The sequence below is a fragment of the Pleurodeles waltl genome, chromosome 8 (genome assembly GCF_031143425.1).
Source record: "Pleurodeles waltl isolate 20211129_DDA chromosome 8, aPleWal1.hap1.20221129, whole genome shotgun sequence".
NCBI classification, from domain to species: Eukaryota; Metazoa; Chordata; class Amphibia; order Caudata; family Salamandridae; genus Pleurodeles; species Pleurodeles waltl.
In genome coordinates this window covers 821628145-821655718 of record NC_090447.1, presented here as the reverse complement: position 1 = coordinate 821655718, position 27574 = coordinate 821628145, and the positions used below count along the sequence as shown (strand labels likewise).

General features: G+C 47.4%; 1 protein-coding gene across 1 annotated transcript in view; it reads right to left on the bottom strand.

Moving 5' to 3' along the window:
• Window positions 1-27574, bottom strand: part of LOC138250329 (arylsulfatase D-like) — a 951998-nt gene that overhangs the window by 591686 nt on the left and 332738 nt on the right. The window contains exon 4 of the mRNA XM_069205095.1: window positions 9536-9657. Within this exon, the coding sequence (XP_069061196.1) occupies window positions 9536-9657 (122 nt within the window). The remainder of the gene's footprint in view (window positions 1-9535; window positions 9658-27574) is intronic.

The following is a 27574-nucleotide window of genomic DNA, read 5'->3' as shown; positions in this document are numbered from 1 at the left end:
TAATGCTGGACAAAATAAATATGAAAGTAAAAGTGGGAAATGGGGAAAGGTAGAGCTGTGAAAGAAAAAGAAGAAGGAGAAAAATAGCCCAAATAACCCCCCAAACTATGCTACCCACAACAGACTCCCACTGACAATACAAACTATCACAGGTATAGACAAAATAACACTAAACAGACTGAGACAATGTTATACAACAATAATAGATTGACACTAAGACAAAATACAAGGCACACAGGACACAAAAGCAGTAAAACACAGGACAACACCTTTCACACAACCACACAGTCTAGATAAATCTGAGACTGCAAAGTGAAAGTGAAAGTTAACTCCCAGTACAGATTTTGTAAACAGGATATCCTATTACATCACTTCCTGCAGAAAATGGCCGCCGTTTTTATTTTCCAGTTTTGCGTCATATTTTCACGCATACACAGTTGTGCGTCATTTTTTTTTTACGCATTACAGTGCACATGATGCGGAGTGAAAAAATATCAGATGATTATTAATATTTTATAATGTACATGAGATGACCAACATATTGTCCATGTAGCGTACATTTTACCACGCATACAGCATGGGCGTCATTTTTTTTACACGTACAGTAGTGCACATGATGCAGAGTGAGAAAATATGATATGAATATTAATATTTTCTAATGTACATGAGATGACCAACATATTGTCCATGTAGCGTCAATTTTACCACGCATACAGCATGTGCGTCATTTTTTTTACACGTACAGTAGTGCACATGATGCGGAGTGAAAAAATATGATATGAATATTAATATTTTATAATGTACATGAGATGACCAACATATTGTCCATGTAGCGTCAATTTTACCACGCATACAGCATGGGCGTCATTTTTTTTACACGTACAGTAGTGCACATGATGCGGAGTGAAAAAATGTGATATGAATATTAATATTTTATAATGTACATGAGATGACCAACATATTGTCCATGTAGCGTCAATTTTACCACGCATACAGCATGGGCGTCATTTTTTTTACACGTACAGTAGTGCACATGATGCGGAGTGAAAAAATATGATATGAATATTAATATTTTATAATGTACATGAGATGACCAACATATTGTCCATGTAGCGTCAATTTTATCACGCATACAGCATGTGCGTCATTTTTTTTACACGTACAGTAGTGCACATGATGCAGAGTCAAAAATATTGTGGATGTAAATTATACTTTGAAGGCAAAATATTAAGACACTTTTGGATACATTTGTATTTGACTCTGCATTGTGTGCACACATGTACGTGAACAAATTATGACGGCCATGCTGTATGCGTCGAATATGGAGCAAATTTTTCCTTATGTCTTCATGTTTTTAGCTTTGGAAAGGGGATTTGCCATGGTCAAACGGTGCGATGTGATACACATATGTGTTTGTATATGACACATGTCCGTTGTTTTATGTATAGAAGGCATTCACACTGTAATGTTTGGGATACGTTAACTAATGTATTGACCATATTTGACGACATATTTGGTGTAATTGCTGATGGCTATTTTGAAATGATGGATGGGATACCATTATGTATTCCGTCTCCAAAATGTGTCCACATTTATGATGGTGATGCTTTTATCTGTAGTCCTAACAGGGAGTGGGAGAGTCACTTTCAGTTTTTATGGGGCTGAGCATGTCCCATTATGATTTTGTGTTTCAGATTTGTGTTGGACTTGTGACATGGAGGCCACACATGTGCCTTATGCATGTGTGTGGTTCACAAGTACATGATTCTTGTATGTTTTGGGGGCGGTAGAGGTGGACTTAGGCCCCCAGCACCCTAGGATTTGACCATCCAGAATAGCTACTGTATCCATGGAGTATATTTATTATATCATGGCAAACCTGCAGCAGCGGGCTAATGTAAGGCCATATGGTATGAATGACTGTTGACCATTCATTCATCTCATTAGCCCATTTGACGTTTGCAGTAATGATGAATTGGAGCAAACTTGCATACCATTTTACTATGACTATGTTTGCAAGACTCTCAGCGTTCCCGATGTGATAATGAGAAGAATATTTTGGTTGTCTGTGTCCGTTTCTGCATAAACTGGTTTAGTGTCATGTTACAATCTTCCTGCTAGGTTCAGACTGGGACACAACTGTGATGGTCTACTTTCAAATATTAGATTGATTGTATGACATATGTGTACATGTGTGTTGGAATGTGGATCCACTATCACCTGTCTGGGTGTATGTTGTCACTGTAACTTCAAGGTCTCCTCCTGAGTTAGTGGCAGCTGATGTTGTAGCTATTGTGTATTGCTCATATCACACACTTGAGAGTAGCCATTGATGACATGGTCACGTACACATGGATGGTCCCACCCAGTCTCTGAACACGTGTAATGTGACTTTCAAATGATCTCCAATTTTGGGCTGGATGAGAGACTGTTTCAGTTGTTTGGATCCGGCATGTGTAATTGTCACATTTGTACTCTTGTTGGGCTCTGTGTATGGTAATGTATCATGTCACATCCTACCCTCTGTGCATACAGTTGTGATGTTTATTTTTGGTGTGATGAATTTTAATGGCATTCTTGATCAATGAGACGACATTCATCTTCAGCTATTTCAAACTAAAGGTGGTCAGAAATGAATAGGCCAAAGCATGATGTGGTGTTTGTTATCTGTGTTTATTTACAAGTGTGGAATACAAGTGATTATAATAACTTAAGTAAAAAAATTGTTCACAAGCTGTTGGCGCCTACGCACTCCTGCTGCCGTGTTAGGTTGTTCCCCCTCCTGTTGCAGGCCAGCATCCTCCTCATCATCATCCTCAGGCATGTCTGGATCCGGTTCAAGGAGGGGAATGTTCCTTTTTTACACAAATATTGTGTAATATGGCAAAAGTGAGTATGATCTTGCAGACCATCTCTGGGGAGTATAGTAGGCTTCCGCCAGTGATGTCAAGGCAGCGGAACCTTGACTTTAGGATCCCAAAGGTCCGCTCCACAATGCTGCGTGTCCTCTTGTGGGCGTCATTGTATGCCCGCTCAGCAGCAGTATTTGGGTTCCCATATGGTGTCATTAGCCAAGGCTGGATGCCATACCCCTGATCAGCTGAAAGAGAAACACAGAATGGTATCAATTAGATGTAGGAGGCACTGTTGTACGTATCTTTGATGGAAGTAGTTGTGTTGTGTTGTCTGTGACTATTTTGTGTACTAATGTGACAACCTATGGTTGTTGGTGGAAACTTTGGCATTGTTTTTTTTCCTTGGCTGAGCAAGTGTTTGTTGGCTAACTGTTTGTCAGCAGGATGTATCGGTTTCTCAAGTACAGTGTGCCCTCCCTTGCATTGTGACTTGTGACACAGGTGTCCGTGTGTCCTCACTGGGGGTGTGATGATAGTTCCATGCAGAGTTGAAACATGAAAGTGTATTAGAAACGTTCAATTGAACATACCCAGGCCATCCCATCCCTTAAAAGTTATGCATTGTATTAGTGTACAGGTTATTGTGAGACTTCCAATTTGCAAGGTGACATTTAGGCAACCACAGTCATGAATGTCTTCACACTAAGCTGTGGAGTAAATTCCAATGTGTGAGAGCTTCAATGGTGACTTGTGAAACATGGCTAGTGATGTGAGTACCTCAGTGTGTTCCTGTCTCGGTGTTGCTATTGTGGTGTATGGGTTGTTTATCCTAGAGGGTTTCTGTGCAGTGAGTATATAAGTAGATTTTTGTCCTTACCAACAAGTAGTCCATTGCCATACCGTCCATCCTGGAAGTGTTGGTTGATGGTGCTGTGACGGAAGATGAATGCGTCATGTACACTCCCAGGATATTTAGCCACAATGTTGCTGATCAGTCCTTGGTGATCGACTATGGCCTGCACGTTGATGGAATGTGTGTGCTTCCTGTTGCGGTAGAGGTGTTCACTCGCAGCAGGTGGCACAAGGCGTACGTGTGTGCAGTCGATTGCACCAAGGACGTGCGGAAAGCCACTGATGGCGTAGAACCCCTGTTTAGTTTCCTGCTGCTTCTGCACTGTGTTAGGGAAGCAGATGTGGCGGGGTGTCAGTCCAATGATGGCATCCAGTACTTTAGGCAGGAATGCGGAGAAAGATGGTTGTGAGATTCCACCAACCAGGGCACCAGTTGTCTGAAAGGAGCCACTTGCCAGCATGTGAAGTACGGCAAGCAGCTTTGTTTCTGTTGGGATAGTGCGTGGAGTCACTAAAGTGGGGGCCAATTGCTGTTCAATATTTGTCAGCAGCTGCTGAATGGCCTGCCAGTTCAACCGGTACCTCTGGATGATGTCTCGTTCCTTGAGGCCATGCAGGGTTGTTCTTGGGCGGAATATCCTCTCCTGCCTTCTGCGCTGTCTTTGGGGTCCCTGCTGTTGTTGTTGTGGCTGCTGTTGTTGCTGCAGGGCTCTGCGTCTACGTGCACGCTGAAGAAAAATCACCTCCATGTCTCCCTGTTGCTGCTCTGCTGCTCTGTTGTTTGTTCTGTGTGTTCTGATTAAGTACAGGTGTGTTTGCCCCATTTTAACGCCTGCCCTGACCCAGGAGTTAAAATTTCACGATATTCGTGCTTTGCGCCATTTTTTTGCGCCGCCTGCCGCGCGGGAGTGATTTTTGCCCTGAAGCATAAATACCACGCACCGCTATGTGCGTCTGTTTTTGGACGGGAACGCCTACTCTGCATGTCATTAACGCAGGGCGGGGTGCCGCTTCCAAAAACTGGCGCACATAGCGCCATTTTCCTGGTGCGCCGGATCGGGCATCAGGGTTAAAATATGGGGCAACGTTTGCGCTGAAAGTGCGTCAAAATTTTTGAAGCACATTCGGCACAAACGGAGTATAAATATGCCCCCTGGTGTTTCGGGAATGGAAGGATTTGGATAAAGCTCAAGGTCCACGATTCCCTCAGAAACTTTATTTGCTAGAAGGGGAGGATGTACTACCTTCCTCTGTTCGCCTGGATTAAATTTTGGCTACCCTGATTGGCAAAACGGCGGTCAATCCGGAGGATTGTGTGCCTACTGATGCCACGGACCGTAAGGTGGATTCTGGGCTTAAGAGGGCTTTTGCGGCGGAGAATCTGGCCTTGAGCGTAGGTATATATTCTGCTTATGCGGCCCAGTCGTTGGTACAGGACTTTGATAAACTGGCAGTGGCTGTTCAGGAAGGTGCGGAGTGTTCTGAACTCCTGGCTGGTATGGATCAACAGGCCAGTTTGCTGGCGGATGTGTCATCAGATGTGGTCCGTACTTTGGCTCTGGTGTCTGGGGCTTTGATTGGGGCCCGTAGGTCCCTCTGGTTGCGGTCCTGGAAGGCCGATCCTGGGGAGAAGGCTGCCCTCCTGCGACTCCCCTTTGAGGGTCATAGCTTGTTTGAAGATCAATTGCCTTCAATGCTTTCCAAGGCGTTTAAGGAGAGGAAGCATGCCTTGCCTTATAAAGGGGGATCTGCTTCTGGCAAAGGATGGAGGAAGCATTCTCGTTCCTCTCCCAAAATGGATGCAAAATCTTTTTCTTTCAGGAAACGTCGTTTTCAGCCCTGTTTTTCCCCTAAGAAAGCTGCTCCTTCGAACCGGGGTGGGTTAAAGAGGGGGTCCTGACAATCACTGTGGGCCTGGCATAGGGCAGGTTGGGGGACGGCTGAGACACTTTCTTTCGGCTTGACAGGAGAGTGTCAGCGATCATTGGGTGCTGGACATTGTGGCCAATGGTTACGTCATCGATTTCGTTGTGATGCCTCCAGATTCAGGGTTGCATCCCACTCCACTGCCGACAGTCGGGGCACGGAGAGAGGCATTGTTGGACGGAGTCCGGGACTTACTTTTAAAAGGGGCCATTTCCTGCGTTCCTCTAGAAGAAAGGGGTCAGGGCACTTATTCTGTCTTGTTTCTAGTTCAGAAGGTGTCAGGGGGTTTTCGGCCTGTGCTCAATCTGAAAGGAGTGAATGCTTGGATCAAGACGGTGCATTTCCGCATGCTGTCAATTCAGACTATTTTTCCAATGGTCAGTCAGTGGGACTTTCTAGTGTCTTTGGATCTGCAGGATGCATACCTACATGTGCCTGTGGCAAAGTCTTCTCAGAGGTTCTTAAGTTTTTCTGTGGATCTGGATCATTATCAGTTTTGTGTACTGCCTTTCGGCCTCAAGTCTTCTCCTCGGATTTTTACAAAGGTGCTGGACCCCCTTGTGGCTTTGCTACATTCAGAAGGGGTGTTTATTCATCCGTATCTGGACGACATCCTGATACATGCACCCTCGCAGGGCCTGTTGCGGAGGCAGGTGGCCCGGGTTCTGGTGGTCCTGCAAAACTACGGGTTTTTGATCAACTGGGGGAAGTCAGATTTGGTCCCGTCCCAAGATCTGGTTTTTCTAGGGGCTCGGTTTCGGACTCTTTTCGGGTTGGTGACGGTGTCAGAAAAGAGATTAGGTGTACTCCAGTCCATGGTGAGGGAGGTCGTGTTGCAGTCTGCCCCCGTGTGCTTCTGTGCTTGCGTCTGCAAGGTCATTTGGCGTCTGTGATATTTCTGGTCCCTTGGGCGCGTTTCCATCTTCTTTGCTTGATGAACTGGTTCCTGATAAGGTGGGCACCAGGGTCTGGTTCTCTGATGACCAGGATTCCGGGTCAGGGTTGATTCGCAGGGAGTTGAGATGGTGGTTGGAGTCCAATCATCTTCGGGTAGGGGTGTCTTTGTCTCCTCTGAGCCCAATGGTGGTGACAACGGATGCCAGCCTCTCCGGATGGGGTGCTTGGATGGGGTCGGCACAGATTCAGGGATTCTGGTCCCCGCTGGAGGTCAATCGGTCGTCGAATTGGCACTAATTGAAAGCAGTATTGTTGGCTCTGATTCATTTCCAGGTGTCCCTGAAGGGAGTTGCGGTTTTTATTCGGAGAGACAACTTAGTGACCAAGGCTTATGTCAACTGTCAGGGGGGGACCAGGTCGAGGGCTTTGTTCAGTCTGGCCAGAATTTTTTTTTGGTAGGCCCAGGTGTGGGTTCCTTCTCTCCGAGCTACGTACATTCGGGGGCTGGTCAATGTTCTGGCGGACCTGCTAAGCAGGGTGATTCCTTCCTCACAACTTTTCTCCCTTCGGAAGTCGCTGTTTCTTCATCTTTTTCGTCTCTGGGGTCTTCTGGTGTTCGATGTGTTTGCGTCCCCGGAAAATGCGAAACTCAGTCACTTCTGATCCCGGTTTCTGTGTCCTCAGGCTTGGGAGGTGGACGGGATGTCATGTCCTTGGCCTCGAGGCCTTTTGTACGCTTTCCTGCTGTTTCAGCTGATCCGGTCTTTTCTGTTGAGGGTGAGGCATCTGGGGGCCAGGGTTATCTTGATTGAGCCCCATTGGCCGAGGGCGAATTGGTTTCCATTGCTTCAGCTGATGGCATCTGGCCGGAAGAGGCCTCTTCCTCTTTGTCCGTCTCCCCTGGAGTTTCCTTGCCTCTCGATGGGGTCATTGAGGGGGTTACACTTGACGGCCTGGATGTTGAACTCCGGGGTTTGACGGGTCTGGGGGTACCAGTGGCTTTGAGTTCTACTTTGCTGGCTTCCAGGCGGTGTTCCACTTTGCTTTCCTATGGTAGACAGTGGAAGGTTTTTTCTTCTTGGTGCTTCCGGCATTAATTGGATCCTACCTGCGCGTCTATTTTTGATGTGATGCAGTTTTTACAGGATGGTGCACATTTGGGGTTGTCGGTAGCGTCCCTGCGGGTGCAGTGGGCGGCTATTCAGGTGTTTAGGGGTCCTTGGCGTAATCTACCGGATGAGGGTCATTTGATGCCTAGATTTTTTCAGGGGCTTCTTAATTTGTTTCCTCGCTCTGTACGTTCTTTTCCTTCCTGGGATCTTTCTTTAGTTTTGGATGCATTGACTACTGCCCCTTTTGAACCGCTGGGGGACTGTGATTTGCGCCATCTTTCTTTGAAAATGTTCTTCCTGGTGGCCATTACTTCGGCCCGCCGTTTAGGGGAATTGGGGGCCTTGGCTTGTTCTTTTCCTTTTTGTAAAGTTTTTCAGGATTGGGTGATTCTTGTTCCGGTTCCTTCTTTTACTCCGAAAGTTAATTCTTCTTTCCATGCTCGCCAGGAGGTCATCCTTCCTTCATTTTGTCCGAATCCCCCCTCGGATGAGGAGGTTCATTTACATTCATTAGATGTGCGCAGGGCATTGTTGGAGTATCTTCGTATGGTGGCTCATTTCCGTAAAGATGATTCGCTTTTTGTAAATTTCGGTCCGGCCCATATGAGGTAAAAGCCTTCCACGGCTTCATTGAGTCGGTGGGTGAGATCTTTGATTCTGTTGGCTTATTCCTTGAAAGGGGTGGCTCCCCCCCAGGGGAATCAGGGCCGTTCTACCAGGGGTATGGCGGATACAGTGGCTGAGCTTTAGGGGACTTCGGTGGTGGAAATTTGCAGGGCTGCCACTTGGGCCTCTTCTTTGACGTTTGTCCGGCATTATAGGCTGATGGACTTGGGTGGTTTGGAGTCGGTGTTGGGTCACCGGGTCTTATCCTCTATGAGGTAATAGGGGTAGGGTCTTGGTGGCCTGTGTGCATTATAATAAACTTCTTGCAACTCAGTGTCCATCTCCTGTGTGTTTCTTGCTATGTCTCATTGGTTCTAAGGAAAGCGAGGGAGGGACGGGAGGTAATGCGTCCATTTCTTACGATAATGGCATTACTCCTAGTCCTACTCCCTCGCCTTCCTTTCCGTTCCCTCCCGCCCCCCCAGTACAGACTGTCTGAGTTGCTACTTGGGTTTGTTTTTTGTACAGGAGGTGGTAGGGGTGGGAGGGGTTAAAAGGTGAAGGGAGGGTCTAGAGGGAGGCAGGAAGCCTCATTGGTTCTAAGGAAGGCGAGGGAGTAGGACTAGTAGCAATGCCATTATCGTAAGAAATGGACGCAATCCCAGGACTCAGGAATAGCGTTGGATGTACAAACATCATTTAACATATTAGTCAACAACTGAATCCATTTTGCGGGGTCACAGTTACGTTTATAGAGGTTAAATGGTACTCCATCCGGTCCGGGGTTTTTATTAAATAGGCATACTTTCAGTCACTTCTGAACGTCCTATACACAGAATATTATATCTTTTAAAATAATGTTATGCAGAACTCTCAACATGGGCCTTTCGGTTAACTTTAGTTGCAATTCTATGTGCATGGTACAAATAAAATATTGAGTTATTGAGTGTTTATTTTGTAAGCTTCCACCTTTTCAAAATATATTTTATGGGACTATACTATAGGCCATATTTACTAAGGATTTAAAGCACCTCTAAGGGTCATAGTTCACAAGCAAATGCTATTTTGTGCTGAAAGTTAGTTAATCCTCGCACCCTTTTGCACGTTCCCCCTGCTAATGTATGCAAGGAAGGGCGTCACTGTGACAGGCCATTTCGAAAACCTTAGGTGTTGGTGCAAATCTATCTACTACGATAGGGTGGTCTGGCTTTGGCCCAAATCCTAATGCCAAATAAAGGCAGACGCAAGAAGACTGTTCAATAAATACGTGCATGTGCTGTGATTTACCTGATCTTACTGGGTATCGCCCAGTTAAGAAAGCTGCTCTGCTTGGTGTGCATACCGGAGAAGCAGTAATGTGATGAGTAAGCTTCACTCCTTCTCTTGCCAAACCATCAATATGAGGAGTTCTGAAAAGGAATGTCAATCAGATTACAAGGTGTTTTACTGTGGCAGTAAAACATGCTCACACTGAAGGAAGAACCTGATATAAAATACAAACACTCTCTACAATCCAAATATCCTTCCAAAAGACAAGTTGTATGAGTATGGTAAGATTGAAATCCAAATGACTGAAAAGGAGCAGACACACTTTAATGAAACAATTTCAACAGCATATTTGACTATTCAAAATGTTTGACAGCCTTGATTTTAGGCATCACCTATGAACCGTGAATCTGAATTAAATGTAAACCAAACCTAAAACCCTATATCAAATGTGCTAGCTACAAAGTAATATCGATATCCCGCATGTTTAAAAAATTGTGAACATGTCACTGCTTTTCCATCTACATATTTGCAGGTGTTACTGTGTTACAGCTGCAGAGAAGATCCAGTTCCGTTTTTACGATATCATGAATGCAGGTCAATTTATTTTCTTACATTCTTAAAAACAAATCTTTTAAGACAAGATAACTACAAGTAAAAAAAATCAATGAAACAGAAAATATGGGAAATTCTGTAATTGAATCGAAATGCATCAGCTATGACTAAATGTGACTTTTATTCACAATCTGGATAAAATAGTGACGTATAAAAAGACATAGGGCATCATTACGAGTTTGGCGATTGAACCATCAGACTGTCATAGAGGCGGTCACTAAAAGTCTGCCATATTGACGATCTTGCAGACCGTCGTATTACGAGTTACACAGCAACGACCACCAAAAGCCAGCCAAAAATTCCCACCCACAAGTACCATTGAGGGTGGGAAATAGGCGGTCCGACCACCAGCACTGACCGTATTACAAGTCAAAAGTCAGCCATGGAGGTCCACAAATGTCGGTCCGAACCACAGCGGTTCGCAGCCACAAAGGAATACAGACCACCACATTGGATTTGAAAACAACACTGATACACACTGCCACACTCAACGCACCTGCAAAGCACACTCTAAAGCACACCCCGTCACACACCACAAGCCTTTGCATCTCCAACGCCAAACACTGCGGCCAGAGCGCATCCAAAAAAAAACAAAACTTCAGAATAGGCACCCCTCCAACTTTCCCTGAGCACATATCCCACACACTTCTATTTCCAATCACATCCATTTGCACTTCCCAAATTCATAAACTCATCATCACCTGTTAACTTGCTTTTTTTATTTTATTACCACCACGTTACCCTAGAAAAATCCCTGTTTCACTGAATATGAGTTATGGTGGATGAAATCATAAGAGTAGAGCCGCATTTATTTGGAGCCCAAGTACAAAACACTGCTATTCCCAGGAAAATGGAAATGTGCCACAGGATAGTCAACAGAGTGGATTCTGTAGGCCCCACCCTGTGCACAAAGGACGACATCAGGAAGAGGTGGAACAACCTTAGAGAGAAAGTTCATTCCAAGGCATCCGGGCACCAGCTGCAGGTCCAGAGGACTGGCGGTGGTCTACCCGCTCCTCCCTTACAACTCACATCCTGGGAGGAGAAGGTCCTGGCCATCCTGCATCCAGAGGGCTTGACTGGAATACCTGTAGGAGTGGAATCTGGCAAGTACAACACAAAAAAGTTGTCACAAAAATGCCATGTCATGCATGCTCACTGGTCACCTTTTGCCATCTTCACTGTCACCTCACTCACCAGCCCAGTGCCACGTGTCCATAGACGCCTGTCAGCCATCTCACATGTGAAGGAGACTCACCTGTGGGAACAACATCTGTGAGTGTGTAGTACAGCGATTGACAGCACTACAGTTCCCAGCAGGCACTGTTCTATAATTCCCAAAACCAGAACAGTGTATCCTTCTCAAAATCAACTTGTTTGTCAACTCTCCATTGACGTGTACCCACCTGAGGTGATGACCTTTGTATAAAGTGTGTGCAGTATAGGGACTGACATGACTACAAATCCCAGTAGGCACTGTTACTGTTTCTCCACTCGTCCCAGTGTCTTCTGCACCAAAGACCCTTGTTAGTCAACTCCTAATTGAAGTGTAACTCACCTGGGAGGATAACATTTGTAGAGTCTGTGTAGTACAGGGACTGACATGACTACAACTCCTAGCGGGCACTGTGTTACTTCACTCAGCCAGCCCAGTGTTCTCTGCTCCAAAGACCCTTGCTTATCAACTCTCAATTGAAGTGTACTCACCTGGGAGGATAACATTTGTATAGTTTGTGTACTACAGGGACTGATGTGACTACAACTCCCAGCAATTACTGTTACTGTAAATCAAAACACCAGAACAGTGTACCTACTCCAAATTAACTTGTTTGTCAACTCCACATTGAAGTGTACTCACCTGGGAGGATAGCATTTGTATAGTGTGTGTAGAAAAGGTATTGACAGCACTGCTGAGCCAGGAGGCACTGGTACTGTCACTACACACACCAGAACAGTGTCCTCTTCTCTGAAGTCCACATTACTTTTAAATCTCATATGATGTGTACTCACTGGGGGAGTAGGCATCTGTCAGGTATTAGGGAGCAGTGAAAGTGACAGGACTGCAACTCACAGCAGGAACTGTTCCCCAACTCCAAACACCACTCCTAAACCATATGTATAGAGTGTGTAATGCAGGGAATAACATGGCTGTAATTCACAGGAGGCTCCCTTACTGCCACTCCAACCACCACTCTAGTGTACACATGCAAAAAATACCCTTCTTTTGGAATTCACACATGAAGTGCATTCACCTGGTGGGGATGACAAATAACAAGTGTGTGAAGTACAGGGAGTGACACGACTGCTGAGGCCAGGAGGCTCTGCCTCTCCAACTCCAAACAAAAGCCCTGTGTGCATCTGCTCAAATATCCTTGTTCGTTAACTTGCAATGGAAGTGTACTCACCTGGGAGGATAACTTATGTATGCTTTAAGTAGTAGATGGAGTAACATAACTGTAAATCCCAGGAGGGTCAATCCCTGTAACTCAAAGCACCAGGCCAGTGCCCATATGCCATAATGCATCTGTCTGCAAACTCACAAATGAAGTTTACTCACCTGTGAGGGACCATGATACAGATCATGGTACACTCTGTGATGTGGCTAACCACCTAGATGCATCTTGAGCAGGTAAGCCAAGATCAAAATACTGTGGACAGAAAGGACAGCTTGACCTGTGTGGAAAAAAACAAGAACCAAAGGCCTCAAGATTCATCACCTGAGTGGTATTGGAAGCAGACACATTCACAATGCACTGAACACATGATGACTACAATCACATATACAATAAAGTGCTGGGTCTGCCTGCATAACAGTCAACTAGTCCTTAAAAGGATCAAAGCCTCATCCTGCCAGCCACTGTTTTGCCTACACTGGTGGCAAGATGTAAGTCTATGCCCATCCTCCCAAGTGCAAATGAATTCATACATCCTACAGCTGGTTGGCAGAAATGGAATTGGTATGTTTCACAAGTGTCAGGTTGATACAATTGATAACATGTGTATCTGTCACTTAAGGAAAACCTGCAAATCCAATGTGCACACAGCCTTTGCTAAATGTCACTGTCAGCCATTAGAAGTAGATGTCAGAGCACAAATTGTAACATTGTATCTCTCACATCAACAGGTTGAGCTACCACTGGGAACACCGAGCCCACTGAAGAGACTGCTATTACCCCCATGGATGACCCCCTCAGTGAGGACAACACTCCTGGGCGTTAAGGATGGTTCTGGCCCATCAGGGCAAACTGGTCAGACGACACCAATGACCCTCACTGTGACCACATAGAGTCCTCCCAGTCCGTTTGCATCAACATCGCAGGCCGCCATATGCCCTCAACATGTGTCCCTAGAACAGTAACAACAATCTTGTGCCCCCTAGTCCAGGATCCTGAGTCACACCAACACACCTCTGACATTGATGGTCCTGGAACCAGTGGTAGGGGGAAATCTGTGGCAAGGGTGCAGGCATGTGGGGTAGGGTGTGTGGGAGGGATGTTGTGGGCCAGTGGCATGAGGCCAGTGGGGCTGGCCCTGGTCAGCACACTATCAGCCAAGTCTTGGGAAGAATCCCAAGTCATGATGGGCCAGGTACTTACCAAACGCAGAGAAATTAAGCAGCTGCAGATGAACTTCCATAGTGAGTCACTGGAAAAGCAGGAGGCCACCAACACCATCCTGGCCTCCCTGTCAGGGGTGTTCAGGGAGATAAGCAGTACCCTGATCAGGGACTGTGAGCCACACCCCTTCCTTTGGCCAAGTAACACCAGTCAACATCTGAGGCAGCCACTTGAAGGGAGGCCCTGTCATAGGAAGGACCTGTCTCAGACACCCATGCCTCTGTAGCAGCAGAACCCCCCTGCAAGCGCGGATGTCCATCTAAGAATCCAGGAGCATCGGATGGTATAACCCCAACCACTGCCAGCAAGTAATCTCTTCCTGAAGGAACTCTTTTGTGTGCCACATGTTCACTTTGCTGACTGTTCTTCAACCACCTTTCATTTTTAATCGTGGAAATACACTGGACTTTGAACTTCAAATGTTGTTACATCTACTAAAATGATTACATCCACCATGACTGATCCCTTCGCTTTCCTTTTGTGTTGCATAACATTATTATTTCCTGCGCCTCACTATTATCTCACTATTAACTCATTATTTCCTAAACTCACCTATCAGAAAACTATTGCCTGCTTGCTTCTGTTTCACATTTTGAAATGTTGAAATGTAAGCCTATGTGATGTGCTTGAGGAAGACAGAAGATGGTAATGGAAGGAGGGATATGTCACAGGTAATGTCATGCTGAGGATTACTAGCAACACACTGATACAAGTGTCTGGTCATACTAAACATTTTATTGCACTGTACATCACAGCACATAAGCGCCAGGCATAATGTATGCAAGGGGGTGTTCCCCCATTAGGGGGACAGCATCAATGGTGCAAAGAAATCTAAAATATTTCTTTGCGCCATTTTTTTCAGCATTTTTAATGCCTGCTCAGAGCAGGTGTTACAAGGGGACACACCATTGCTTAGAATGGGCCCCTGTTCAGGGCTATCGACAACATTTTGGCACTAACCCTGAACAATACATCAATAGGGTCAAAAATGTTGAGACTACTGCTCCATTCCCCTCACCGTGGTGCGTTGTATTTTAAATACGGCGCACGCATGGTGGGGGAAGGGAGGTGCTAAAGGGTGCAAGAAAAGTGGTGGTGCACTCGGTACAAGCGCCACTTTTCTTCAATCTGCCCCTCCATTGGATCACTAGTCGATTTTACTTGTCAGAATAACACAAAAAATGTACTTCCTTGAAGTCGGAATCAATGCTTAAAGAAAGTGTTTCTCGTGCCTAAGGTGATCCATCACTCATGCTGGAAGGAGCATCAGAGTAGATGTTGCACTATTGTCTCACCAGTTGACATATCTATATACAGCCTTGCTGATGGACATTGTGGTCCCTACCATCAATGTCCCACGACCGTAGCCTGGAGCTGGAGCAATGTTCTGAAACTCAGGATCTTATTTAGAAGGATTGATGCATCATTGTGTTGCGCCAGCCATGTGTCAAAAAGTTACACTGTGTCAAAAAGTTTATGACGCCATAGATGCATTGTATTTACAATATGGTGCTCCATGGCGTAGGGTCCCAGGATGCGTTGTAAATACTGATGCATCAGAGGGAAGGATGCCTCAACGCATCTACTTAAAAACCTACGCGTTGCTGAAGCTAGTGTCAGAAGTGACACAACTTTAGCAAAAGTCAAACATTTAAGCGATTTGTCTGTACAGATTGCTGCACTGCATTGAGCCTAAAGAGTGAGGACTGATGTAAAAGGCTGCATAATGGTGAAATATCACCATCTACACTTTCACATTGGTCCTGGATGTAAGAGGTAATGTATTAAGTATGGCTGTGTGTCACCTACAGTGGGCATAGTTTAAATATATCTATACAGAGACCTGAGTATGTGTGACAGTGAGTGAGTGACAGTGAATATATGTATACGTTAGAATGTGAAGTGGCAATACATATATTACCTACTTTATGTGTGTACTTACCTGTTGACCTTTGGAGTACGCAGTCCTGGACATGGGGTCCCATTCCTTCCTTGGAGAAGTGACTATCCTTAGCCTGTCCTTTGAAAAAAGTACACAAAAAGTTTCTTGCTGCACTGGATGATAGAATCATAGGTGCCATGGTCCCAGGTTGGTCAAAGGGTCCTACAACATGATTTGCACATGCTTAGACCTACTACAACCAGTGAGGAGATGCAAAACAGACATCTTCCAGGGTGTGAAATGACTTCAAATGGCCAGATTCCTATTTTAAAGTCACTACGTCAGTCCTTACACCTGGGTTTTGGTGGCATAGGAATTCTGATGCATTGCAGGCTATGCGTGAAGCATATTGAAGAAGCATCAAATGGGAAAAATGTTGCAAATATCAGCGTAAGTCACTTTTTCTGATGGAACACTCACTCTGCATACATTTAAAACTATGTGATGCGGCCAGATCCCGCAGGGGCAGGAAAAGTGACACATTTGCCTGAACACGTCACATTGTAAATATGGAGCTAGCACAGCACCGCCCGCATAAAAAACAATTATGCAACGATGGAGCAAGCTTCTTGTACATAAGCCCCCTAGAGACCTTCCACTCTCATCCCTTTCCCTTCACATGGAAACTGGACACTTCCTGAGAAATGGGAAGTGATATCTGCTGATCAGATGATGACGATGCTCTTCACCTGCATTGTAGAATCGGTTCACAAGAATCCTTGTGTTCCTTTAGATATCTTCTGAGTGAGCCTTTTTTGGTATATCTTCACTGCAAAGACAATAATTCATGGCATCTTTAGGTTATCCCATCAGATATTTAACTTGTTAATTTCAGTATAAATCATTATTTTCCCAGGAATGTTGAGGTTTTGATAAAATTTGCTTCCTAGAATACTGTACCTGGGGGATATCAAAGTCTTCGGGGCATTCGCTGGTGTGGTAGTTGCTATAAAGGTTGAACAGTTTTCAGAGCAGCACCATGCTTGTTGGACCCATTTGTACACAAGGGCGTAGTTAATCACCCGATATACCGGCTTGGATGGAAGTGTTACATGAGCAGATTCATATGTTTTATGACCCTTCTTAACTTTTATCTTGATCTCGCAGGTCAACACAAGTCAGGAGAAATGGTGGCAGAGAGAAATGTAAAAAAAAAAAAATGGCAAAGAAAAAATAAGGTAGAGGCAAATGAAGTGAGATAGCATAAGGTAAAGATAGTAAAATGCAAATAATGAAAGAAGGTAGAAAAGAGAAACATGAAGGAAAGCAAGTACGAATGGACACGGCAAAAAAGGAACACGAAGTAAAAGAAGAAAAATGAAGAGAAAAGACCAAAAAGAAAGAATGACTCATAAAATCTCCCTGATATTTTGTTCCCTGGTATTACATAGCACACACACCCTCTCATCTCTCAAGAGCGCCTGGAAGGCAGATTTAGACATGTTAGATGATGACGATTGGTCAAACACACTGCACGCCTCCGTGAGGTGGCCATTTCTGCTCACCTTTGCCTTATCCAACTAAAATATCTGCATAGGGTGTACTACACACAACATATCCTCTGGCCTATAAGCTTGGTTACATCCCTGCTAAGCCTATGGTGTCAGTCAGAGGTCGGCACCTTCCTACATACGTTCTGGAGTTGCACCATGTTGGATCCCTTCTGGAGAGGAGTGACCTCCGACCTGGGCCAGGTGCTTGCCTGACTATTGATTGTTCTCTGGAGGAATGTTTCTGAAATTATTGAACAAAGTAATAAATGAAAAGAGATGGCCTCATGTATAACCATTGGGAGAAAATATCCCCAAAGAGAATGCCACCAAACACCATTATCTCATGAGTCTAAGACTGAAGAAGGTTTAGCAGCTTATTTAAAAAAGACTTCAGTGCTAAGAGTTTTTTTTTATTTTTATTGTATGAGTTTATGATGTTGTTAATTAGTCATTTGTTTGCTTGTACAATGTCAGATATGTAGCAATGTCATCATGTATTGAGTGATGTTGTATGTGGTAATCCACCATTTGATTAGAGCCAAACAAGGAGATACAAAATACTAAAATAAATAGAAGTAAGATATAAGACAATAATTGTCCTCAATGAATAATTAATGTTTTAATTCGAGATATATTTCTATATACATATTTATCCCTTCTGTATATTTATCTAGGTGCACTGAGTCCACAACAACAGCAGTTTTCAATGAGGACATCATTTCGAAATGAAATTCTTCAGGTGAAAGTTTTTTTTTTTGAGCTTTTGTACGAGTTTATGCTTTACTGGTTTTGTTGCAGCATCTCCATCAAATAATGCATTTGTTGAAAAAAGATCATGCAACAGAATGTCCTTGATAACTTCACCCCTTTATTTTGCTACATCCATCTCTCTATCTGCTCGCGAAAGTTGTTTTTTGTAACCTGTTTTGTAGTAGCAGGTTGGATGTAACTCTTACTACGGCAATTAAAGCATGGAAGTTTAGCTTTAGTTATTATGTCAAACAGCATTTTCTCCTTCAATATAAATCTCTCCTGCCTCACTTTTGTATAGTTTTGATCCATGTTCTAGGACATCTAGTAGACGTGTCTTTATATCTTTATCCACATAGTGTTTGGTGAAAGTTGTGTAGTTGCACAGGCTTAATCATTTCAAAGGGATTTGCTTGCTACTGCATGAAATGAAGAAGGCTGTCAACAGGTTTATTGGAACTTTCCCCACGTTCATGGTGAGGAACATTTTCACAATGGTCCTTTAATTTTGACTTTGTCATCTCTATTAAAACATTGCAAATAGAAAGGACATCATCGTAAACTAGCTGAGATTGAGCAACATATTCACTTTTACGTGTCTGACCAACAATTCCCTTGGAGCTTTTCTGTGATCTCTGGATCATCTGTTCCAGTTTCATATCTGAAGTCACAGCATTGAACCTTCCCTCTCTGTCTTTAACCACAAAGGCCCTCATTATGACACTGGCGGTAAATCCAACTTACCGCTATGCCGACTGCGGCCAACATAACGCCGCCACAGCGGATAACCGCCAACCATATTGTGACACACACATACCAATCCGTCACTATACAGCCACACACACAAGTCCGCCAGCCCAAAAGTCAATGAAAAACTGGCGGTAGCAAAACCTACACCTTTACGCCAAAAAAAAAATGTCCATCACATTATGACCCATGAATTACCACAGCGGACATTTAACTGCGGTAAATCATTGGTGTTACATACCTCCGCGCTCAAAATACACATACATACATAACTACACCACATTTTTTTATTCAAACTACACACACCTGACACACATACACACCCACACCACTATAAAACACGCACCCACATTACCCACAACCCTTTACCATTCTCAACCATTGCCACAAGAGAGAGATACAGCAAGAGCACCCACATAACAAGAGCCACATAACACCATCACCTATACACCACCCACGCACCTTACATCACACACCCCAACACATCACCCCACAAACCGTCACCAACACCACTCACAATACACCCATGGCACCACAACGACACCCCAGGTTCTCAGAGGAGGAGCTAAGGGTCGTGGTGGAGGAAATCATCTGGGTAGATCCACAGCTATTTGGATCACAGGTGCAGCAGACAACCATGGACAGGGTCAACGCTGTGGGACAGCACCCAAGAACAAGGGATGTCATCAGGAAGAGGTGGAACGACCTACCGGGGAAGGTGCGTTCGGTGGCAGCAAGACACCAGTTCGCAGTACAGAGGACTGGCGGTGGACCCTCCACCTCGTCCCCCACAACTAACAACATGGAAGGTGCAAGTCTTGGCAATCATGCATCCTGAGGGCCTGTTAGGGGTAGGAGGAGGACTGGACTCTGGTAAGTCAACTCTATACTACTTCTACCTCCCTACCTGCATGCCACCATAAACCCCTACCCTTACCCTCACTCAACTGACTATACCACCTCCCACATACCCCACCATCACAACCCTCTCATCCCAATACCAAGCCCTGCATGCAACACCAATGCAATGATACCCCTCACAGACCTGCATGGACACCTATCACCACTGCATGCCTACTGGAGAGAATCACCTAGCCCACCACTAACAACTCACACAAGACAAATTTGCCAGAGCAGTAACAACCATAGAGGGCAACACACCCATGCACAATATGTCACACACAGAAACATTAACACTGCATTTACATCCCCGCAGGTATCCCAGCCAATGTCACCAGAGAAAAGGTACCAGCAACATCCAGTCCCTCCACAAAAGAGGCCCACAGTGATGACAGCAGCTCTGCTTGCCTTGATCTGGATGACCAACCAGGCCCATCAGGGATCTCACGACAGTCGATTACCCAGGCACAGGATCACACTACCACAGAGCCTCCCCCCTCAGGAAACACCATCACAGCACCCACCCAGCGGGCCCATACCTCTGTCCCCAGGACACATCAATCAACAGTGTGTCCACCACTACAGGGACACCAATCCACCCCACAAACACAGGATGATCAGGGACCTGGGGTCAGTGGCAGTGGGCACATGGTTCAGGGGACAGAGGCACAGGACAACAGGGAAGGTAGGAGGACTGCTGTGCGACAGGGGGAGGACAGGCCCAGGGAACCAACTCTCCAGGAGACACTCACCACGATCCTGGGAGCGTACCAATATTCCCAGGATACGCTGGGCCAGATACTGGACAAGTTGCAGGAGAACATGCGGCTGCAGGAGGGACAGTACCTGGGGATCAGGGAGGACTTGAAGGACATCAACACCACCCTGGCCTCTTGGCTGACATGGCCAACACTATGAGGGAGGCAGTGGAACACCACCGGGTTCCTGACACTTGCCAAACCGATGAACAGCCCTCCACCTCCCCTGCCGCTAGTGGACAGGAGGCCCTGCCGCAGGACCAACAGGCCACCAGCACCGCTCCCCCTACAGAAGGAGAACCATCCTGCAAATGTTCCCTGCGATCCTGGTAGAAGCCAGAGACTATTGCCAAGACCCCCGCCAGGAAATAAGACTCTCCTGATTGTCACCCTTGTGTCCCACTCTGTCCACCTTGAACTGCCATTGCTCCCCTTCCTATGCGCCCTTGGACAATGCACCTGTGATACAAATAGACTGGACGCTATCCTGGACCTTCCTCCATCATCACTCCAGCCCATTGCACTTCCCCCTCTACTTCTTAGCACTTAAATAAACACACTTTGAAAAAATACAAGTATGGAGTATGTCAAATGATTTAAGTATGTATTTGTTTATCAAGGTTTAAACATTGCAATTCAACTGTACAGTAATGTATACATAGGAAAACCCTGTAGTTGGCTGCAGTGAACACACCAGGAGCAATAGTGGGGCACCAATATCTGCAAATAGAGATGCCAAAGGATACAGTGAGTGGCCACAGAAGTGGGAAAAACTGCCTGCGAGTGACAATATCAAACACAAAACTGTCAATTAAATGTGAAGTTACACTGGCTTACCTGGGTGTCATTGAAAGTATTGACGAATAATTGCACTTCTGTCGTCCTCATCCTCTGCCTCCTCATCTCCACTGTCCACAGAGTCCACTGCTGCCACACGGCCATCTCTAGGCCTCCTCCTCCTGCAGAAAAGGCACCTGGCGACGCAAGGCAAGGTTGTGCAACATATAGCATGCCACGATGATCTGGCAGACCTTTTTCAGTGAGTAGCACAGGGACCTGTTTGATGGAGGCAACAAAACCTGGCCTTCAGGAGGCCAAAGGTCCTCTCTATAATTCTTCTTGTTCGCCATGTGCCTCATTGTAACGTTCCTCTGCACTTGTCCTGGGAGTCCTCACAGAGGTCAGTAGCCATGATAGGTTGGGGTTACCAGAGTCACCTGAAAATATTGAGGGACAACTGTTAGCCACATACTAACCCTTAGGGCCCACACCATACCCATACACCAACATATACTGGGTGGGAACCAGGGCTTACCTATTAGCCACACCCTGTGCCTCTGGAGTTGAGCCATCACATTTCGGATGCTGCTATTCCTCAGAATAAAGGCATCATGCGCAGACCCAGGATATTTTGCATTGACGTGGGAGATGTACTGGTCCGCCAGGCACACCATCTGCACATTCATGCAGTGAAAGCCCTTTTGATTTCTGAACACCTGTTCATTTCGCCTGAGGGGGACAAATGCTATATGTGTTCCATCACTGTGGCCAAATCCTCCACCTGGGGGAAAACGATGAAGCTGCACATGTGTTTAATCAGGGCAGACAACACTCTGGTCAGCACTATTGAGAACATTGGCTGAGACATTCCTGCTGCCAAGCCCACTGTCACTTGGAAGGAGCCAGTTTCCAGGAAATGAAGCACTGATAGCACTTGCACAAGAGGGGTGATCCCAGTGGGGTGAAGGATAGCAGAGATTTGGTCAGGCTCCAATTGGGCACACAGCTCTGCGTTTGTGGCCCTGTCAAGTCTATAGGTGAGGATAATGTGCCTGTCCTCCATTGTTGCCAAGTCCACCAGGGGTCTGTACACAGGGGGATGTCTCCATCTCCTATTCATCCTCAGCAGTTGCAAACTATGGGTTAAAATAGTGAGCAGCTGGTCATTATCTCAACATTCCAACCACTACAGTTCAATTCATGTTGTGGTTGTAACAGCATTTTGTTGGAGATGTCCAAATGGTGCATTTGTGTACTGTGACGCAGCTAGGATCCATGGGCCTGCCCCCACCCTGAAATGGTATCCGCCTGTCCTGTATGGAGGGACAGGTGGATGAGGTAATTCTGCTGACATTGTGTGCAGTCGCGGGAGGCGATCGAGAACCGCTGTGCAACTCCTCATTGGTTAACATTGGGCCCGAAGGGGTACAGTGGCCAATTGTGATGTAAGCCGGCAGTGACGGTACACACCGCTGTGGACGTGACCACCATTTTCTAGCTGTCCACTCACTTGCTACATGACCTTCAACAGGAGAGGACCTACACTGCATGTGCTGCTGTGACCTGTCTGGAACTGACCATGGCTCGTGTGACTGGGGAACGGGCCCCTGCCTTCACCTTGGCGGAGTTGGAGCGACTGGTGGATGGGGTCCTACCCAAGTACCGAATGCTGTATGGGCCTCCAGACCAATTGGTAAGTACACCGTGAGTACGATGCATGGTGCGTGAATGCATGGAGTGCTGTGTGTGAAGGCATCATGTAGAGGGTGGGTGGTGGATGGGCCCTGGGCAGTGTGCAGCATGTATGGTCAGCCATGTCTGTGCTAATGGGAATTGGAAGGGGCATGGTGGGCCATGAGTGTAACAGGCAGGATGGTCGGACTAATACCCTTCCCTGTGTCTATTTCCCTGCAGGTCAGCACCCATCAAAAGAAGTGCGGTGTGCCATCGCCAAGGAAATGCAGACCCTGGGGGTCTATGGCAGGTGGAGCACCCACTGTGGAAACAGTGGGCGGACCTGAGACGCTGGGAACGGAAGATGGCGGAGGCCCAGCTGGGGATGGCCTCCCAACGAGGAAGGGGTGCCCGTCGAACCCTGACCCCCCTGATGGCTCGCATACTGGTGGTGGCCTATCAGGAGTTAGATGGGTGCTGGGGGCATCGCAGCAGCCACAAGGGCGTGAGTACAGTGACCATCATCACTACTTATGCCTGGTGGGGTGGTATCCGGGTGGGGGGTATGGGCCCTGTGGATGTCCCTATGCCAGGCGTGGCATTGCAGGGTAGGTCCCATGTTAGACAGGGTTCCGATGTGAAAGTTCTCCAACCAAGCTAGTAGGCATCCACTACTGGGCAGGAGTCTGTGTGTCTCAGGCATGCTGCAATTGGCGTAAGATGTCCCTATCCATGGCTTGGTGACTAGCATTGTGCCTGGTAGTGCACTGCCTAGTGCGTAGGGCTGTTCCCTGTGTGTGAGTGTGTCATGTACACCAATGGTGGTGTTGTCGGCGCCATTGACCAAGTGTCATCTGGCGGAGGAGCAGAGGCACCGGCCACGGAAGGAGCTGCATCCCACAGGACCCAGGAGACCCAATCCACTGACGGTGAGGGCACCAGTGGGATGGAGGGCGAGGGGAGCACCATGGCAGAGGCAGGAGGGTGACATTTCTGACATGGATATCTCCTCCGGTGGGAGCTCCCTGGTGGTGGCGGACACTTCCGTGCCCACCCAAGCTACAGGTACAGCCGCCACTCCCGTACCATCACCGCCCTCCAAGCAGCCCCTCAGCGAGTTTCCCGTGCCCGCTCACCCAGGAGGGTGGGCATCTCCTTCACCCCAGGAACCTCAGGCCCTGCCCCAGTTACCCCTGCTGCCCTGAGTGAGGAGGTTATTGACCTCCTGCGATCCATCTCTGTTGGGCAGTCAACTATTGTGAATGCCATCCAGGGGCTGGAAGACCAAATGCAACAGACAAATGCAATCCTGGAGGGCATTCTCACTGGCTTGGTGGCCCAACATAGATCAATCCAGGCTCTGCCTCCTCTCTGATGGCAGCCATCGTCCCTGTTTCCAGCCTCCCCCCTCCAACTTTCTCTTCACAATCCCATTCCCCTGAACCCCAAACTATCCCAAGCACACAGTCTGGCATGCATGCACCTAGGACAACACACAAGAGTGGACTTGGCAAACACAAGCACCACAGTTCATCCCACAGACACTCACACAAACACCATCCAGATGCAGACATACCAACATCCACTGCCTCCACTGTGGCCCCCTCCTCCTCGTCCTCCACCTCCCTCCCAGGTTCGTCTCCACTCACACCTGCATGCACTACATCCTAATCCACTACCCCCATAACCAGCACACCTAACAGTACAATCCCCTCACTGGCAGTCACCACCCCCACATTCATGGACACGTCCCCTGTGTCCTCTCCCACTGTGTCTGTGCCCCTCCTCCCAAAGTACACAAACGCAAGCACTCAGACACCCAACAGCCATCCACCTCATAACAGCATCCAGCCCATGCACCTGCTCCCAAACACAGCAGACAGACACCTCCTACCAACACTCCCTCTTCCTCCACTCCCAAACCATCTCCCTCTTCCCGCCCAATTGTCCCTAAGAAGCTTTTCCTCTCCACCATTGACCTCTTCCCAATGCTTCCCCCGTCCCTCACGTCAGACCAGGGTGGTCAAAACCCAGGCAAGCACCTCAGCCACCCAGTCCAAGGGCACACTAGTGTCTTCAACTACTCCAGGAGGGAAAGGATCCCGGCCACCAGCCAGGCAGACGGACAGGGTGCCAGCCCCAAGTGCGTCGAGGAAGGGCAAGGTGTCAGCCCCAGATGAAGGACGGAAGAGCAAGGAGGCAGCACCAGCTGCAGGACAGAAGGGCAAGGAGGTAGCCCCAGCTGCAGGAAGGAGGGGCAAGGGTCCTGCAACAGCAGGCAGTAGAGACAAGGGACCTGGTGCAGGGACTTAGTTGGAGACCCTACCACCAACCATGGTGGTGCAGCCATCCGATTCTGCCAGGGTTGGCTGGAGCCTTTCCCCACCACTGCCAGCACCTCCACCAGCACCACCACCAGCACCAGCACCCCCAGTGGGCATCTCTGAGGCTGCAGGGGATGGGCTGGAGCCTCCCCCCACCACTGCCAGCACTGCCACCAGCACTGCCACCAGCAGCCCCAGTTGGCAGCAGTCTGAGGCTGCAGAGTATGGGCTGGAGCCTCCCCCCACCACTGCCAGCACCGCCACCAGCACCAGCAGCCCCAGTGGGCAGGCATCCGATAGGCTGGAGCCTCCCCCCACCACTGCCAGCTCCACCAGCAGCACCAGCAGCACCATCACTGAGCAGTCATCACCGCCGGCGGACACTGTGTATTCCTGCCTCCATGGGCTGTTGTGGGGCCTGGCAAATCCTGTGGGTCTGACACCCAGCTGAGAGACTGTGGCCTTGCACCCCCCAAGATCTGTATCACAAGGCACAATGACCCCTCCAGAACTAGTGGAGAAGCCATCCACTCACCCCATCCTCCACAGGATGAAGCTCACTGGGCACAATGCCCCCTCCAGAACCAGTGGAGAAGCCATCTACTCACCCCATCCTCCACAGGATGAAGCACACTGGGCACAATGACCCCTCTAGAACCAGTGGAAGAAGCCATCCACTCACCCCATCCTCCACAGGATTAAGTTCACTGGGCACGATGCCCCCTCCAGAACCAGTGGAAGAAGCCATCCACTCACCCCATCCTCCGCAAGATGAAGCTCACTGGGCACGATGCCCTCTCCAGAACCAGTGGAAGACGGCATCCACTCACCCCATCCTACACAGGATGAAGCTCACTGGACACAATGCCTCCTCCAGAACCAGTGGGCAAGTCACCCACTTGAGAGACTGTGGCCATGCACTCCCCAGGACCAAGCACAGGGCATGTTTCCCCCTCCAGAGCCAGTGGAAAAGACACCCACTTGAGACTGTGGCCATGCACTCCCCAGGACCAAGCACAGGGCATGTTTCCCCCTCCAGAGCCAGTGGAAAAGACACCCACTTGAGAGACTGTGGCCTTGCACTCCCCAGGACCAAGCACAGGGCATGTTGCCCCCTCCAGAGCCAGTGGGCAAGTCACCCACTTGAGAGACTGTGGCCTTGCACTCCCCAGGACCAAGCACATGACATGTTGACCCCTCCAGAGCCAGTGGGCAAGTCACCCACTTGAGAGACTGCGGCCTTGCACTCCCCAGGACGGTGCACAAGGCATTTGCTCTCCAGGACCAGTGGCGTTGTACCATCTTCTGGCTGAGGTGCTCCCCCATTACCCGTCCCCCTGAGGTATGTGGCTATTTTGGACCTGATGCCCCTGCAGTGTTCTCTTCGTGTTGTTGCAGGAGTGAGGTGGGGCCTTGGACTGTGTGATGTGGCACTGTGGCCCACAGACATTGAGGACTGGGCAGTGTCCCTACATTTGTAAATACGTATATACTTGTTGATTTGGATGCACGTATTTATAGTATATTATCTTATTACACTCACTTTAATCAATTCATTTTGTCCTTGCATTGTTCCTGAGGGTTACGGGGTGAATATGTAATGTTAGTGCATCTGCTTGTGTGTATGGTGTTGGGGGTGTTGCGTGTGTGTGTCACTCTCTTTTTCCTCCCCCACCCCTGTGTGCTAGGCGACAGTACTTACCGTAGTCGTCTTCGCTGGCGTTGGTGTTCGTAGTTGAGCAGAAGTTAGAAGAGCATGGGGAACACATGCAACTCAGGCACCATGGCGGCGTGGTTCTTCCTTGAGTGTGCAGAGGTGAGTTGTTTCCCTTCTGTGCAGTGTTTCCCCCACGCTTTTGATGTCGTTGGTACCGCCCCGGAAAAGGTGGGGGATTAGTGTGTCATTATACAGTTGGCAGAACATTGTCTTCCACCTGGCTGTAGGCGGTTACTGCCGTGGTGCCTGTTGATTTCGCCCTGGCGGTCGATATGTTAAAGTGGCTGTCTGTCTGAGCGGTTTCCGCCATGGTAATAATTTCATATTTACTACCACCGGCCTGTTGGCAGTATTACCGCCGCTTTATCACCCACCACCAGGGTTGTAGTGAGGGTCAAAATGTCTTTGGATGAACTTTCAGTAGAAGTATAGTTTTTCCACCTCTAGCTTCTTCACTCTTTCCAAATACCAGGACCCATATCTCAGGTAGTTGATATAATCACATTTGCAAAACACAGTAATCAGTGATTCAACAGTCTTCACGTGAATCTACCAATCACCTTCTTGACCAGCATGTACCAAGTTTTTCATTAGAGCTATCATGTGTAAAACATTTCCCTAGTACTTGCAAAGTTCTGATTTTTCTTCACATACTTTGACAAACTCTACAAACTTGGTTGTCAGGTTTTCTTATTTTGTACTGAGTGTATCGAACATTGCCTGTCTTTACATTATATCTTTAA